The sequence below is a fragment of the Ovis aries genome, chromosome 7 (genome assembly GCF_016772045.2).
Source record: "Ovis aries strain OAR_USU_Benz2616 breed Rambouillet chromosome 7, ARS-UI_Ramb_v3.0, whole genome shotgun sequence".
In the NCBI taxonomy this organism is placed as follows: Eukaryota; Metazoa; Chordata; class Mammalia; order Artiodactyla; family Bovidae; genus Ovis; species Ovis aries.
In genome coordinates, this window is record NC_056060.1 from 78,948,937 (window position 1) to 78,962,890 (window position 13,954).

Here is a 13,954-nt window from a genome sequence, read left to right on the forward strand (position 1 = left end):
CCTACCTTCATGGTCCTTTGAAACACTAATTCCATAGAAACTTGACTTGATTCCCCAAATCTGTTCAAGCTCTCCTTAAATATCTTTTTTATAGGCCTTGGAACCCATTTTAAAATTTAGTACGTGCGCACACGCGTGCGCGCACCCCCCCCCCCCCACACCCTTTTCTCATCTCTCTTGGACTAGAAGTTCTTGGAGGGCAAGAAAGCATTTATCTTTCAATCACCCATAGGATTTGCATAACATTTTATCTAAGGGTACTCAGTAAGTGAACAAATTAAATTCTTTGGAACAAGGCTTGAAGGAGAAGGCTAAAGCTATTATCTACTAAAATGAGGTCTGGTAAGTACCTGTTCAAGCAGTTAATCTATTTCATTCTTGACTCTACCAGCAGAAATTAAGAAGGGCTGCGAGGGGCAAGAGACCACTACTTTTCCTCACTATATCTAAAGAGTTGTCCTAACAATCTCTTAGTAATTCCAAAAGGTCTGCCTGTACATTCCCAGGGCTCCAAGTTTCCAACCATAAGGAGAAATACAATCAGGGTACTGACAATACAGAGAGCAGTGGCTGCTTCCTGGGGATCATGTAACCACTTAAGAGCTAAGAAAAGCCAGATGGGGACAGTCAGTGCTGTCAGTAAAGCTCAAAGAGCCCCACAGACAGCAACACTTAATTGTACAAAAAAGTCAATTACACTAAATTCTTCTTTCATCATCTGTATTTCACATGTGTTTGCAACCAACTACTTGTGAACAATTAAAACCAGTTGTTCCTCCAACTACTCGGGAGGAAAGAGCAGATACCCAGGTCTGACTCCCTGATAGTGAATGCGTCTATGAGAGTAATGGGAGGAGAGACGGAGTATGCACACACACGCAGGCTCATGGAGATGCAGCAACAGCTGTTTCCAGCCTCTTTCCTCCGCCTGCTGGCAGTGGGGGTGGCTGCAGTGAAGAGCTGTATGCTTCCCCCTCCATTCAAGGAAAAATCTGTCATAGAACTCCCCCTCTTAAACTACCAGTGAGTCAAGAGCAGCCTTCATGCAAGAAAAATGTAACTGACCATTCAGGAGGGTACCAGATAAGGCCCATGTCTTGGTCTCTAAGGAATTTTTCAGAGGAAAGTTAAAAAGGAGAAAGCTTTTAAAATGAGAAATAGCAACATTTATTTATTATAAATAGAAACTCAGTAGCTACTAAGTACACTTAAAATACCCCTAAGAAACTAGGTATTATTATTACTGTTCTTATTGTTTACATTGTTAATATTCTTATCTTACAGATGAAGAAAGTTTTATTAAACAATTTTCCTAAAGCCTCCAACTAGAAGATGAATGTGTATCAGAAATTTTAAGCCCAGGCCTACCAACTCTATTACACTGTGTTTCTTTCCATAAATAGTACGGTCTTAGTGTAGAGGCATATCTGAGGTGAAGCAACTCAATCAGTGAAACCCTAAAGCCATTTCCAACAAGAATTAGGAAAAAGGGAAAGAGAAGGCCATGTGGATATTTTACAGAGACGCCCACCTCTACCACATGGTATCAAACCCTCCATTACTTCTATTACCTGTTACTAGGGGGCAAACACTTTGGAAACTATGGATCTATGAGCACTCATCTTATCCAGAGCAGTAACAATGTCTTCCATCTGAACACATCTAGTTTTCAGAAAGCCTTCAAGACTGTTAAATCATTCCATGATATGAGATGGTAGGGTGGGGGGGGGGTAGCAATTTTACAAAAGAAACTGAGGCCCACAATTGCTGTTACATAACCTGCCTAGAATCACTCAATCAGTTATTGGAAGTACTAGACTTGAATCCAGGTATGATTTTAGGCCTAATGCTCCTTCCTATACACCATGCTGACTCTCTACATAACTGTCAGTCTGTTTATCTTCATAACTGTCACATAAAAACAGATGCTCTTCCTACGTACTTCAGAGGTGTAAAACATATTCTGATGGGTTTTTTTTTTCTTTGCCACAGTGAAATTCCCAGTTCTATTCCTTCCTCTGATTTTTAAACAGGTTTTTAGAAATGAGTTGTTATTTGAAATCAATTGAAAAAAATTGAGCCTAATTTTCCAGGTAGGAAGTTTTACCCTGAGTATTAGGTCTTACATCTTGAAATTATTTCCTCAACCTACTAGGAAGCCCTATGTGAATTACTTAGCCAACTGGCTAATTCTGTTTATATAATAATACTAAGTTTTATTTATATAATAAATAAATTTCATCTCTTTGGCGTTTGTGTAGCAAAAACATTTCCCCAGTGATTGTCAGTCTTTCTGAACAGAAGCGTGGAGAAGAAAAAGATGCCCCTGCTCTTGGCTCACACTTAGCACCGCTCTCCGCCTAGTTCTCAGCATCTGGCAAGCACCGAGAAGCACACGGCTGGCATTCAATAAAAAATGTCGACTGCGTGTCATCTGATTATGCCATTAAGGCATATAACAGCAAGCCAACTTCCCCACATAGCCTGCCTCAGTGTCTTACTCTGAAATGGCATGAACAGAGACAGCAACTCAGCCTCATTCCAGATCTGTTAAGTCAAAGAGGCAGTAGATTAGATTAGGAATTTCCTGACAGACTTTCCATCATCTAAGCATTCAAAGCTCAAACCCAAGGCCACTTCAAGCCCTTATATGTTATGTCTGGCTCACTGAACCTTGCTAAATGTTTTTTAGAACTACAAATGGCCAACAGTTAAAAATAGAGAAATTACACAGAAGAAATTTCTAATCACTGGAGTTGCTCTGGGGCAACAAGCAGGCTATCAGGGTGGGCAACCTAGCAGAGGGCTTCAGTTAAAATTCCTCCATAAAAGTGTACTTGAATACACGTTAAGTTATAACTCAAAAGAATTATTGTGGGGATGGGTACGTGAGCAGAAAATTCTATAGACCACTGATCTAGGCTAAGTAAACTCCAGCATGTAAATGCCTCTGCTGGGATATCATGTTTTCATTTTTATTCATTTAATAATATTTTACTTCTATTGTGATTTTTCTTTGACAAACATTTATTCACTAGTTTTTAAATTTCTTTTCATCAGGGAATAAAAAAAGAATACCGAAAATAGCATAAAAAGTATAAGTTAGGGCTTCCCTGGTGGCTCAGTGGTAAAGAATCCACCTGCCAGTGCAGGAGATACAGGTTTGATCCCTGGTCTGGGAAGATCCCACATGCCACTGGGCAACTGAGCTCATGCACCACAACTACTGAGCCCGTGCTCTAGAGCCAGGAGTTGCAGCTACTGAAGCCCCTGTGCCTAGGGCCCCATGCTCTGCAGTGAGAGAAGCCACTATAATGAGAAGCCCTTGCACCACAGCTGGAGAGTAGGTCCCCCTCCCCCGCTCACTGCAAATAGATAAAAGCCCACACAGCAACAAAGACCCAGCACAGCCGAAAGTAAATAAGGAAAATCGTGAGTCAAATGAAAGTTTAAAAAGTATAGCTTAATGAAATTTTGTAAGACAAACACCTATCTAACCAACACCCAGGTCAAGAAATGGAATTTTTCTTGGCCGTTTAGAGGCCTCTATGTGCCTCATTCCTATTACAACCTCTTCCTTTCCCCAAAGAGATCATCATTATCCTGGGACTTCCTGGGTGGTCTAGTAGTTAGGAATCCACCTGCCAATGCAGGGGACACGGGTTTGATCCCATATGCCGCAGAGCAACTAAGTCGGGGCGCCGCGACCACTGACACCTACACGGCCTAGAGCTCAGGCTCCACAGCAAGAGAAGCCACCAGGATGAAAAGCCCGCACACCTTGATGAAGAGTAGCTCCCGCCTACCATAACTAGAAAAAGCCCGCACTCAGCAAAGACCCAGGGCAGCCAAACAAACAAAGAACCCCAAATACACCATTACCTTGACTTCTGTATTAATCACTTTCTTGCTTTTTAAAACAATTTTTATTCATTTCAGTATACATTCCTAAATCCTTTTCATCTGGGGTGGCGGGAGGGGGGTGGTGGGCACACCACACAGCTTGTGGGATCTTAGTTCCTCAAGCAAGGATCAAACCCGGGCCTTAGGCAGTGAAAACGTGCAGTCCCTAAACCACTGAACCGCCACTGAATTCCTCCAGGGAATTCCCTCCTAAATAGTTTTGCTTTGGTTAATGTATCTTTTGGAATTTTTTTATACAACAGGTTACTCCCTGTCCATCCTTTCTTTTATCATCAGAATGTATCTGTTGAAGAACATAAGATCATTTCACCTATAGTTTCTGACAGTCTGGGTTTTGTGGATTGTATCCTCACAATGTAGTAGTAATACAACACACCCCTCCGTCCTCTGTGCTACCTGCAAATCAAAGCTAGAGCCTGAGGTCTGATCAGCTTCAGGATTGTTGTACTTCGCAAGACTCTAGGCACCACCATGTTTCCCATCAGCATGCTCATAATGTCTAGCTGCCTTTCTTTTTGTAATGCAAATAACCAGTCGATGCTCAATGTGTAGATGCATTAATTCACGAAGGCTGCTAAGTAATTATATTAAAACTCTATAATTTCTTTTTTAAAATGCCTTTTATTTTACCTATATTTTTGAAAGATATTTTCCTCGTGTACAGAATTCAAGGTTGGCAGGTTTTAATTCTTTAAGCACTTCAGAGATATCCTTCTATTACAGTCTGGCTCCCATCTTTTGATTATCAATCTTACTGCTGTTTATTTACAGGTAATTTGTCCATTTTCTCAGGCTGCTTTTAGGCTTTTTCTCATTATCTTTTGCTTTCAGTAGTTTGATTTATGATGTGCCTAGGTGTGTTGTATTTACTCTGCTTGTTTGAATCTGTATAGCTGTATTTACTTTGAAGTTTTTGAAACTGAAAATTGGCATATTTCATTTGTTCTGGAAACTTTCAGCTATATATTTCTTTATATATTTCTATATTTCTTCATATATCACTTCTGCTTCACTTTCTCTTATCCTTCTGGGATTTCAATTTCATATGGATATGGCAGATCACCCATGTCCCTCTTGTCTCTTACACTCTGGTTTAGCTCTTCCCATTCTCTATTCTCATTGTCCTTCAGTTCGAATGTCTTCTATTGACCTGTCTTTGATTCACCAAACCTTTCTTTTCACAATTAAACCCAGCCAAAAAATTCTTAGTATTAGACATATTTTTCAGCTTTAGAATGTCTACATTTTTTTCCAAGTAAATTCCAATTCTCTGTTGAAATTCTCCAACTTTTTATCCATTTTGTCCATCTTTTCTATTTTCTTTATCACATTTACAATATTTAAAGCTCCTGATTATTTGACTTCAGTATCTAGATAATATTGTGGATTGGCTTCTTTTGATCCCTGACCACATTTTCCTGTTTCATAACTTTTTTACTGCATACTGGACACTGAGGATAAAGAACCACAGTGACTGTTACGGACTGAACTGTGTCTCTCGCAAATTCGTATCTCAACGCCCCAGCCCCGCAAGGTGACTATTTGGAGACAGAGGCTTTAAGGAGATAATTAACGTTAAACAAATTATAAGGGTAGGACTCTAATCCAATAAGACTGATGTTCTCATAAGAGGAGGAAGGGACATCAGCAATGAGACATTAGCAAGAAAAGGCCATGTGAGAGCACAAAGAGAGGACAGTCATCAGTAAGCCCAGGAGAGAGGTCTCGGGAGAAATCAAACTTGCCAGAACCTTGATCATGGACATCCAGAACTGTGAGAAAATACATTTCTGATGTTTAAATAACCCAGTCTGTGGGATTTTGTTATGGCAGCTGTAACAGACTGATACAGAGATGAAAGTAATTTCCTCCATCTAGCATTTACCCATTCTACTTCTTTCCTCAGGAAGGTAAGGGGCTGATCACCCTCAATCCAATCAGGAGGGACCAGGTCAGGGCTGGATTGCTTCTTTAGTCAGACTAAGTCTACTTCTGGTTTCAAACCTCTCAAAGGCAAGACCTGGAGACTGCAGGTTGCAGGTCTCTTCCACTAATGGGGGTTTGTGTCCTACACGCCAGGAGACTGCAAGAGACTGCACTTTGCCTTTCTGGTCCAGCTCCGTCCTCGAGTGTGGCCTCTTGGGCTTCTGATGGAGAGCCTGGGAAACCTCTGTTCTCTGCTTCTGTCCTTTGGAGGTTTTAAGCTTATCTCTGTGTCATCCTCTTCCAAGCAGGTTCAAAATGCCCTGGGAGCAGCCCCCTCCCACTAGGGAACTCTGTCTCCTAAGCACTGTATACCACAGGCATTTCATTCTGCTTTCCAGTCTAGTCCCCTTCCCTCAGTGCAACCCCAGCACCCAGCAAATGTCCTACAGAGAAGGCTGGTCATGTGCTTGGGGTTCCTCTGAATCTAATATATCCTATCAACCCATGTGGCTGTTGAAAATCCCTGGTAGAGGCTGTCCATGGCAGCTCCATCGACAACCTGGGCACAGATGCCGTCAGGACAGAGCATGGCCAGACCTTCTGCTCAGTTGGGAAGGTTCTTCCTTCTTCAGAACTTTAGTTCTTCTCATACTACTACCACAGCTCTCTGACATCTTTAAAAAGGTGGCTTTTGTAATTTGAGTTTTGTACTTATTGCAATGGGAACTTACTGCACCCTATGTGGAATCTGCTGCTGCTGCTAAGTCGCTTTAGTCGTGTCAGACTCTGTGTGCAACCCCATAGACGGCAGCCCACCAGGCTCCCCCGTCCCTGGGATTCTCCAGGCAAGAACACTGGAGTGGGTTGCCATTTCCTTCTCCAATGCATGAAAATAAAAAGTGAAAGCGAAGTTGCTCAGTTGTGTCCGACTCTTAGTGATCCCATGGACTGCAGCCCACCAGGCTCCTCTGTCCATGGGATTTTCCAGACAAGAGTACTGGAGTGGGGTGCCATGAAGTCTAACTATTTTTCAATAGAAATTTTACATCATTCCTTTTTCCTCTTTAAAATAACATTTCTATTTTACTTACTTTCCCCCAAATTTCAACACAATATATTTTTATAAAAATTCTATCAGATTCACCAACAAAACTATAAATACAAATTCAAATTTTTTTTATTTGCTGTGACCGTAAGGCTCTAAGTGTTAACATTTTGGTACTGTATAGGATTAGAGTTACCATTACAATTACAACTCAGTAGCTCAGTTGTGTCTGACTCTTTTGTGACCCCGTGGACTGTAGCCCGCCAGGCTCCTCTGCCCATGGGACTTTCCAGGCAAGAATACTGGAATGGGTTGCCATTTACTTCTCCAAGGAACTACAATTCTTACTGGAACACAACTGATCCAAACAGATATACTTTTAATGTTTTATAAAAACCAATTACTATAAAAAGAAGCAATTTATTGCATTAGAAGATAAGGGAGAAGGGAGGGGGCGGGTTGGGCTATAGCCCTATGATTAAAGAATCCGTCTGCTTTTTTTTTGTCACCTTAAGAGATTTTTATACCTTAGGGGCAATGCACTATGCCAAGGTTCAAGTGGTCAGATAATTCTGGAATATTCCTGATTTTCTGGTATTTTTTGTTTGTCTGTTTGTTTGCTTCTTTTTCTGTAAAGTGGTAGATGGACAATAGGGAAAGGGGAGGTGGGAATAGACAATACATATGGAATTTAAGAATCTAGAAATGGATTCCTTTAAACTAACTGTGCCTGTACAATCCTTGGAAGGTCCAGGCACCCATTTCCCAGTTTCAGTACTGGAGTCCTAAATCAGTTCTGAGGGTCCCTGCCAACTCAGAGATTGCATTATCATCTACATATAAAGGCAGCCTAACAGTGGCCCACACCCTAAGCCAGTACAGAAATCATCAAGGGAGAAACATCTGCACTACTGCTAATTCTTCCCCCTTCTCTCAATACAAACATGAAAAAGATTCCAGAGAACAGTCCTGGGAGAGGGAAATTATCCACCTTCCATTTAAAAAGTCAAATAGACTTAATGAAAAGTTTTCAAATCATGTACAATAATAATTAAGATACAATTAAGCCCCAAGTTTATTTCTCAGCTAATCAATCTAGGACTTATGGGGGTGGGAGACTTAATACAGGACTAATTCTAGAGACAGAACATCATTTTTTGTTCAGATAGACTGTTGCTGTCCCATCTGGTTATACGTCAAAGGTAAGATGCTTCATTCACACTTTCCAAATTCTAGAAGGGGAAAAAGGCCTTTTGTAACTTGTTTAGTAACCAGAGCATAGCAATAGGATAGCTTTTCCAAAAGTAAGCCTCATCAAATTCTGAAAGGCAGATGTTTGGTAACAATATTGTTAATTCAGCAATAGGCAAGCCAACAACTTTCCTCAACTCTAAGCCCTAGACACATTTTGTGTAATATTATCAGCACAGTCTTTTATTCCTTTCCTACCACTTTCCAGTTTGATGTCATGTATCACCTGGAGCAGATGGCTGTATTGAACTGTCCTGAGAATAAAAAATAGGCATTTTTCTACCAGTAGGAAGCCACCAGTAAGACACTCATCTGAGCACCTGAAGACACTGGTATCAAGAATGATCCCTGCTGCCTAGAAGCTCAGATGGCCTAGATCCAAACTTACAGAAAGCTTTTTCAGAATATATCTAGAGCAAATGCGCAAACATTTCTTCCTAGTTTCTCTCATGTATGGGATCAGCCAAACTCCAGGGAGTACATCTGTCCATAAATAAAGTTTCCCTTTAGTAAACATCACCAGGGAGGCCAAAGGAAGGGCAGAGGCCCTAACAACTGTTTGTAGAGTAATAAGCGGAGCAGGAATGTGTGCATCGATAATGGAAAAGCACGGTAAAAAATATTCCAAGTATGAAACAGGAGAGAGGAAAATGAAGAGGAGGCGCTCTAAGAAGTCTAAAGAAAAGTTCTTAGGAGAAAAACATCTGAGCGTGATTATGTCAGATAAGGGTATGCATGAAGGTTATAGCTAAATCTGGCTTCTAATTTTTAAAGTTTACTTTGGTCACTCTCCAGTAAATTTGTTATATTAAAGGAGAAATACTTTCCTCTGTTTCTACAGATCTGCCCTTTCAGGGCACAGCATGCAGAAGGTCAATAGCGCCAACATTAGCAGCAGGTTCATTCTAAGGATATGCTCACCTGCTTCTGGATCTGCAGGAATTCTCCACATGTACAGGTTGAAGTCATCAGAGCCTGAAAGGATATACTGTTGAAACAAAAAAATATGTATTTATTACTTATGTACTGATTGATAATATATGTATCTACTTATCTATACAGGAAAAGGTTTTTTTAAAAATAAACAAGATAAGTGAACATATAGTCATAAGGCACAGCACAGAACTCTCTTAAAAGTATCTACAAATCAGAAGACTAGCTGGCTAAAACTCAGCAAAACTGAGTTTTAAAACAACCAAACAGTTTTAAAACAACCAAACTGATTTAAAAATGGCCAAAGGATATGAATAGATATTTCTCCAGAAAAAGTATAAAAATGGCCAATAACATGAAAAAATGCTTATCACTAATCACTAGGGAAATTACAATGAAAACCACAATGAAGCACCACTTCACACCAATTAGGATGGCTGTTACCAAAGGCAAACAAGCAGAAAACAAGTGTTCGTGAGTATGTGGAGAAACTGGACCCCCTGTGCACTGTTGGTGGGGCTATATAATGGTGCAGTCATTGTGGAACAGCAAATGGAGGCTCCTCAAAAAGTTAAACATAGAACTATCATATAACCCAGAAATTCCACTCCCAGGTATATACCAAACAACTGAAAGCAGGAACTCAAGATATCAGTACACTAATGTTCATAGTATAATGCTAACAACGGCCAAAAAGCGGAGATGACCTAAATGTACATCAATGGATGAGCAGACAAATAAAATGTGGTATATATATCCATACAATGGAATATTCTTTAGCCTTAAAAAGAAAATTCTGACACGTGCTACAACATGGGTGAAAACTGAAGACATTTTGGTAAATGAAATAAGCCAAATACAAAAAGACAGCTGTTGTATGAGGAACAGAGGGTAGTCAAATTCACAGAGACAGAAAGCAGAATGGTAGTTTCCAAGGACAGGGAGGGAAATGGGGCGCTACTGTTTAATGAGTACAGAATTTCAGTCTAGACAGATGAAAAGGTTCTAGAGATGGGCAGTTGTGATGGTTACACAACAATGTGAATATACTCAATGCCACAAAACTACACACTTTAGATGGCTACAGTGTTAAGTTTTATATTACATATACTTTATATCACATTTAAAAAAAAAAAAATTAAAATTTAGGAGTTTTCCAGAGACCTTTTATGCAAGCCCAAGCATCCTGAACTTGCCTGTTGTCATCTGACATCATTGAGTAGGATGCCACTGTCAGTCCAGCTATGAGTTAGCATCCCTTTTATGGGGTGGCTTCAAACTGATCTCAAAAATACAGGACACTAAGCCAGATCTATTCTATTAGAACTCATAAGAGCACTGTCTAACATTGTCTAATGGCAATCAGTGAGCAATTCTGTGAGTTCACTTATTTCCAAAGATTAACAGAAGTGCTCTACCTTACGTTTAGCTCAGCATTACTTCCTGCCTTTTGGTCCCATCTGCTTATTTACCTAGAAAAATAAAGGCCTACAGTTTTCTAATGAAAAATTCTGACTTAAAAATGACACTATCAGTTCAGTTCAGTCGCTCAGTCGTGTCCGACTCTTTGCGACCCCATGAATCACAGCATGCCAGGCCTCCCTGTCCATCACCATCTCCCAGAGTTCACTCAGACTCACGTCCATCGAGTCCGTGATGCCATCCAGCCATCTCATCCTCGGTCGACCCCTTCTCTTCCTGCCCCCAATCCCTCCCAGCATCAGAGTCTTTTCCAATGAGTTAACTCTTCGCATGAGGGGGCCAGAGTACTGGAGATTCAGCTTCAGCATCATTCCTTCCAAAGAAATCCCAGGGTTGATCTCCTTCAGAATGGACAGGCTGGATCTCCTTGCAGTCCAAGGGACTCTCAAGAGTCTTCTCCAACACCACAGTTCAAAAGCATCAATTCTTCGGCACTCAGCCTTCTTCACAGTCCAACTCTCACATTCATACATGACCACAGGAAAAACCATAGCCTTGACTAGACGGACCTTAGACGGCAAAGTAATGTCTCTGCTTTTGAATATACTATCTAGGTTGGTCATCACTTTTCTTCCAAGGAGTAAGCGTCTTTTAATTTCATGGCTGCAGTCACCATCTGCAGTGATTTGGGAGCCCAAAAAAATAAAGTCTGACACTGTTTCTACTGTTTCCCCATCTATTTCCCATGAAGTGATGGGACCAGATGCCATGACCTTCATTTTCTGAATGTTGAGCTTCAAGCCAACTTTTTCACTCTCCTCTTTCACTTTCATCAAGAGGCTTTTAGCTCCTCTTCACTTGCTGCCATAAGGGTGGTGTCATCTGCGTATCTGAGGTTATTGATATTTCTCCCAGCAATCTTGATTCCAGCTTGTGTTTCTTCTAGTCCAGCGTTTCTCATGATGTACTCTGCATATCAGTTAAATAAGCAGGGTGACAATATATAGCCTTGAGGTACTCCTTTTCCTGTTTGGAACCAGTCTGTTGTTCCATGCCCAGTTCTAACTGTTGCTTCCTGGCCTGCATACAGATTTCTCAAGAGGCAGGTCAGGTGGTCTGGTATTCCTATCTCTCTCAGATTTTCCACACTTTATTGTGATCCACACAGTCAAAGGCTTTGGCATAGTCAATAAAGCAGAAATCGATGTTTTCCTGGAACTCTCTTGCTTTTCCCATGATCCAGCAGATGTTGGCAATTTGATCTCTGGTTCCTCTGCCTTTTCTAAAACCAGCTTGAACATCTGGAAGTTCACAGTTCACATATTGGTGAAGCCTGGCTTGGAGAATTTTGAGCATTACTTTACTAGCGTGTGAGATGAGTGCAATTGTGCGGTAGATTGAGCATTCTTTGGCGTTGCCTTTCTTTGGGATTGGAATGAAAACTGACCTTTCCCAGTTCTGTGGAAAACTGCTGAGTTTTCCAAATTTGCTGGCATATTGAGTGTAGCACTTTCACAGCATCATCTTTCAGGATTTGAAACAGCTCAACTGGAATTCCATTACCTCCACTAGCTTTGTTCGTAGTGATGCTTTCTAAGGCCCACTTGACTTCACATTCCAAGATGTCTGGCTCTAGATGAGTGATCACATCATCATGATTATCTGGGTCGTGAAGATCTTTTTTGTACAGTTCTTCCGTGTATTCTTGCCACCTCTTCTTAATATCTTCTGCTTCTGTTAGGTCCATACCATTTTTGTCCTTTATCGAGCCCATCTTTGCATGAAATGTTCCTCGGTATCTCTAATTTTCTTGAAGAGATCTCTAGTCTTTCCCATTCTGTTGTTTTCCTCTATTTAAAAAGTAAAAGTCCAATATATGCACAACCTCATGCCTAATTAAAATACGTTATTAAATACATTATAATCATTAAAAGTCAATTTACCAGTCTTCAAAACACTAGTAGTGACATGATAAAGGAGATATAGAAACTTGTATTCAAAGATGAAGAAAACATTATCCACGGGGACTAGGTGATTTGGCCCAGGGCACAGAGGAAAAAGAAGTGGGTTCAGGTTCCTCATCTGGTTTCTCGTTGCTCTGGTTTGAACGTTTGTGTCCCCCTCAGATTCACATGTTCAAATCCTAATGCCCAATGTGGTAATATTAGAAGATGGGGCCTTTGGGAAATGATTGCGTCTTGAGGGTACAGCCTTCATAAATGGGATTAGCACTCTTATAAAAGAGACCCTACAGAGCTTCCTAGCTCCTTCTACCATGTGAAGAAAGTGAAGTCAGCTGGCTGCAACCATGAAGACAGCCTATACCACAATCTAATCAGGTTGGCACCCTGACCTTGGACTTCCAGCCTCCATAACTGTTAGAAAGAAATTACTGAAATTGTAAGAATCATAAGTCACCCAGTCTGTGGTATTTTGTTATGGCAACCAGAAGAGGCTAAGGCTCCTTTAATTCTGTGATTACCCTGTGAAGGAATGATTGAAGCCAGATCAGGGCTGAAAGTCCCTAAACTGCTGGCCCATGGTTACTTAACAAGTCACTACATAAGTATGCTCAAAATAAAGAAACTCAGTCTAGGCCTACTACACTTCAACTAAAAAGTTTCCTCAACAACAAAACCCAAAGATTTTAAAAATGGGCAAAGTACTTGAACAGACATTCTCCACAGAAGAAACATGATGGTCATATACAAATGGCCAATAAGCACATGAAAAGAAGCTCAACGTCACTCATCATTAGGAAAAGGCATATCAAAACCACAAGGAGATACCATCTCACACTCATTAGGATGACTACTATCAAAAAAAATAGAAAACAGTTCCTCAAAAAATTAAGAATAAAATTACTACATGAGTCATCAATTCCACCTCTGGATATATATCTTAAAGAACTGAATGCAGGATCTCTTAGAGATATTTATATAACAATGTTCATAGCAGTTTTATTTATAACAACCAAAGAGGGAAGCAACCCAAGTGCCCATCATCAGATGAACCGTATAAACAAAACGTGGTGTGTACACATGATGGAATATAATTCAGATTTCAAAAGGAAGGAAATTCTGACATGAGCTACAACACGGATGTATCCTGAACATTGTGTGTTCATGACAAGAAGGCAAATACTGTATGCTTCCACTTATGAGGCTAATAGAATAACTGAGTAGTCAAATCCACAGACACAGAAAGTAGAATGCTGGTTTACCAAGAGTGGGGGGCAGGGAAGAGTGGGGAGATAGTGTTAACTGGGTACACAGTTTCAGTTTTATAAGATGAAAAACTTCTAGAGACAGATGCTGGTGATGGTTACAGACCAATGTTAATGTACGTATCACCACAATACTATACACTTAAAATTTTTCCCTTAAAAATAAAAGAAAAAAAGAGAAGATGAATCCTCCTTGTCTTGATTTAAGATCCACTCACTAACTCTGC

The 13,954-nt window shown here is 40.5% G+C and overlaps 1 protein-coding gene across 1 annotated transcript in view; it reads right to left on the minus strand.

Annotated features, from left to right (window-relative positions):
* DCAF5 (DDB1 and CUL4 associated factor 5) overlaps positions 1-13,954 on the minus strand; it is a 94,604-nt gene that overhangs the window by 18,697 nt on the left and 61,953 nt on the right. The window contains exon 7 of the mRNA XM_027971948.3: positions 9,068-9,134. Coding sequence (XP_027827749.1) covers positions 9,068-9,134 — 67 coding nt within the window. The remainder of the gene's footprint in view (positions 1-9,067; positions 9,135-13,954) is intronic.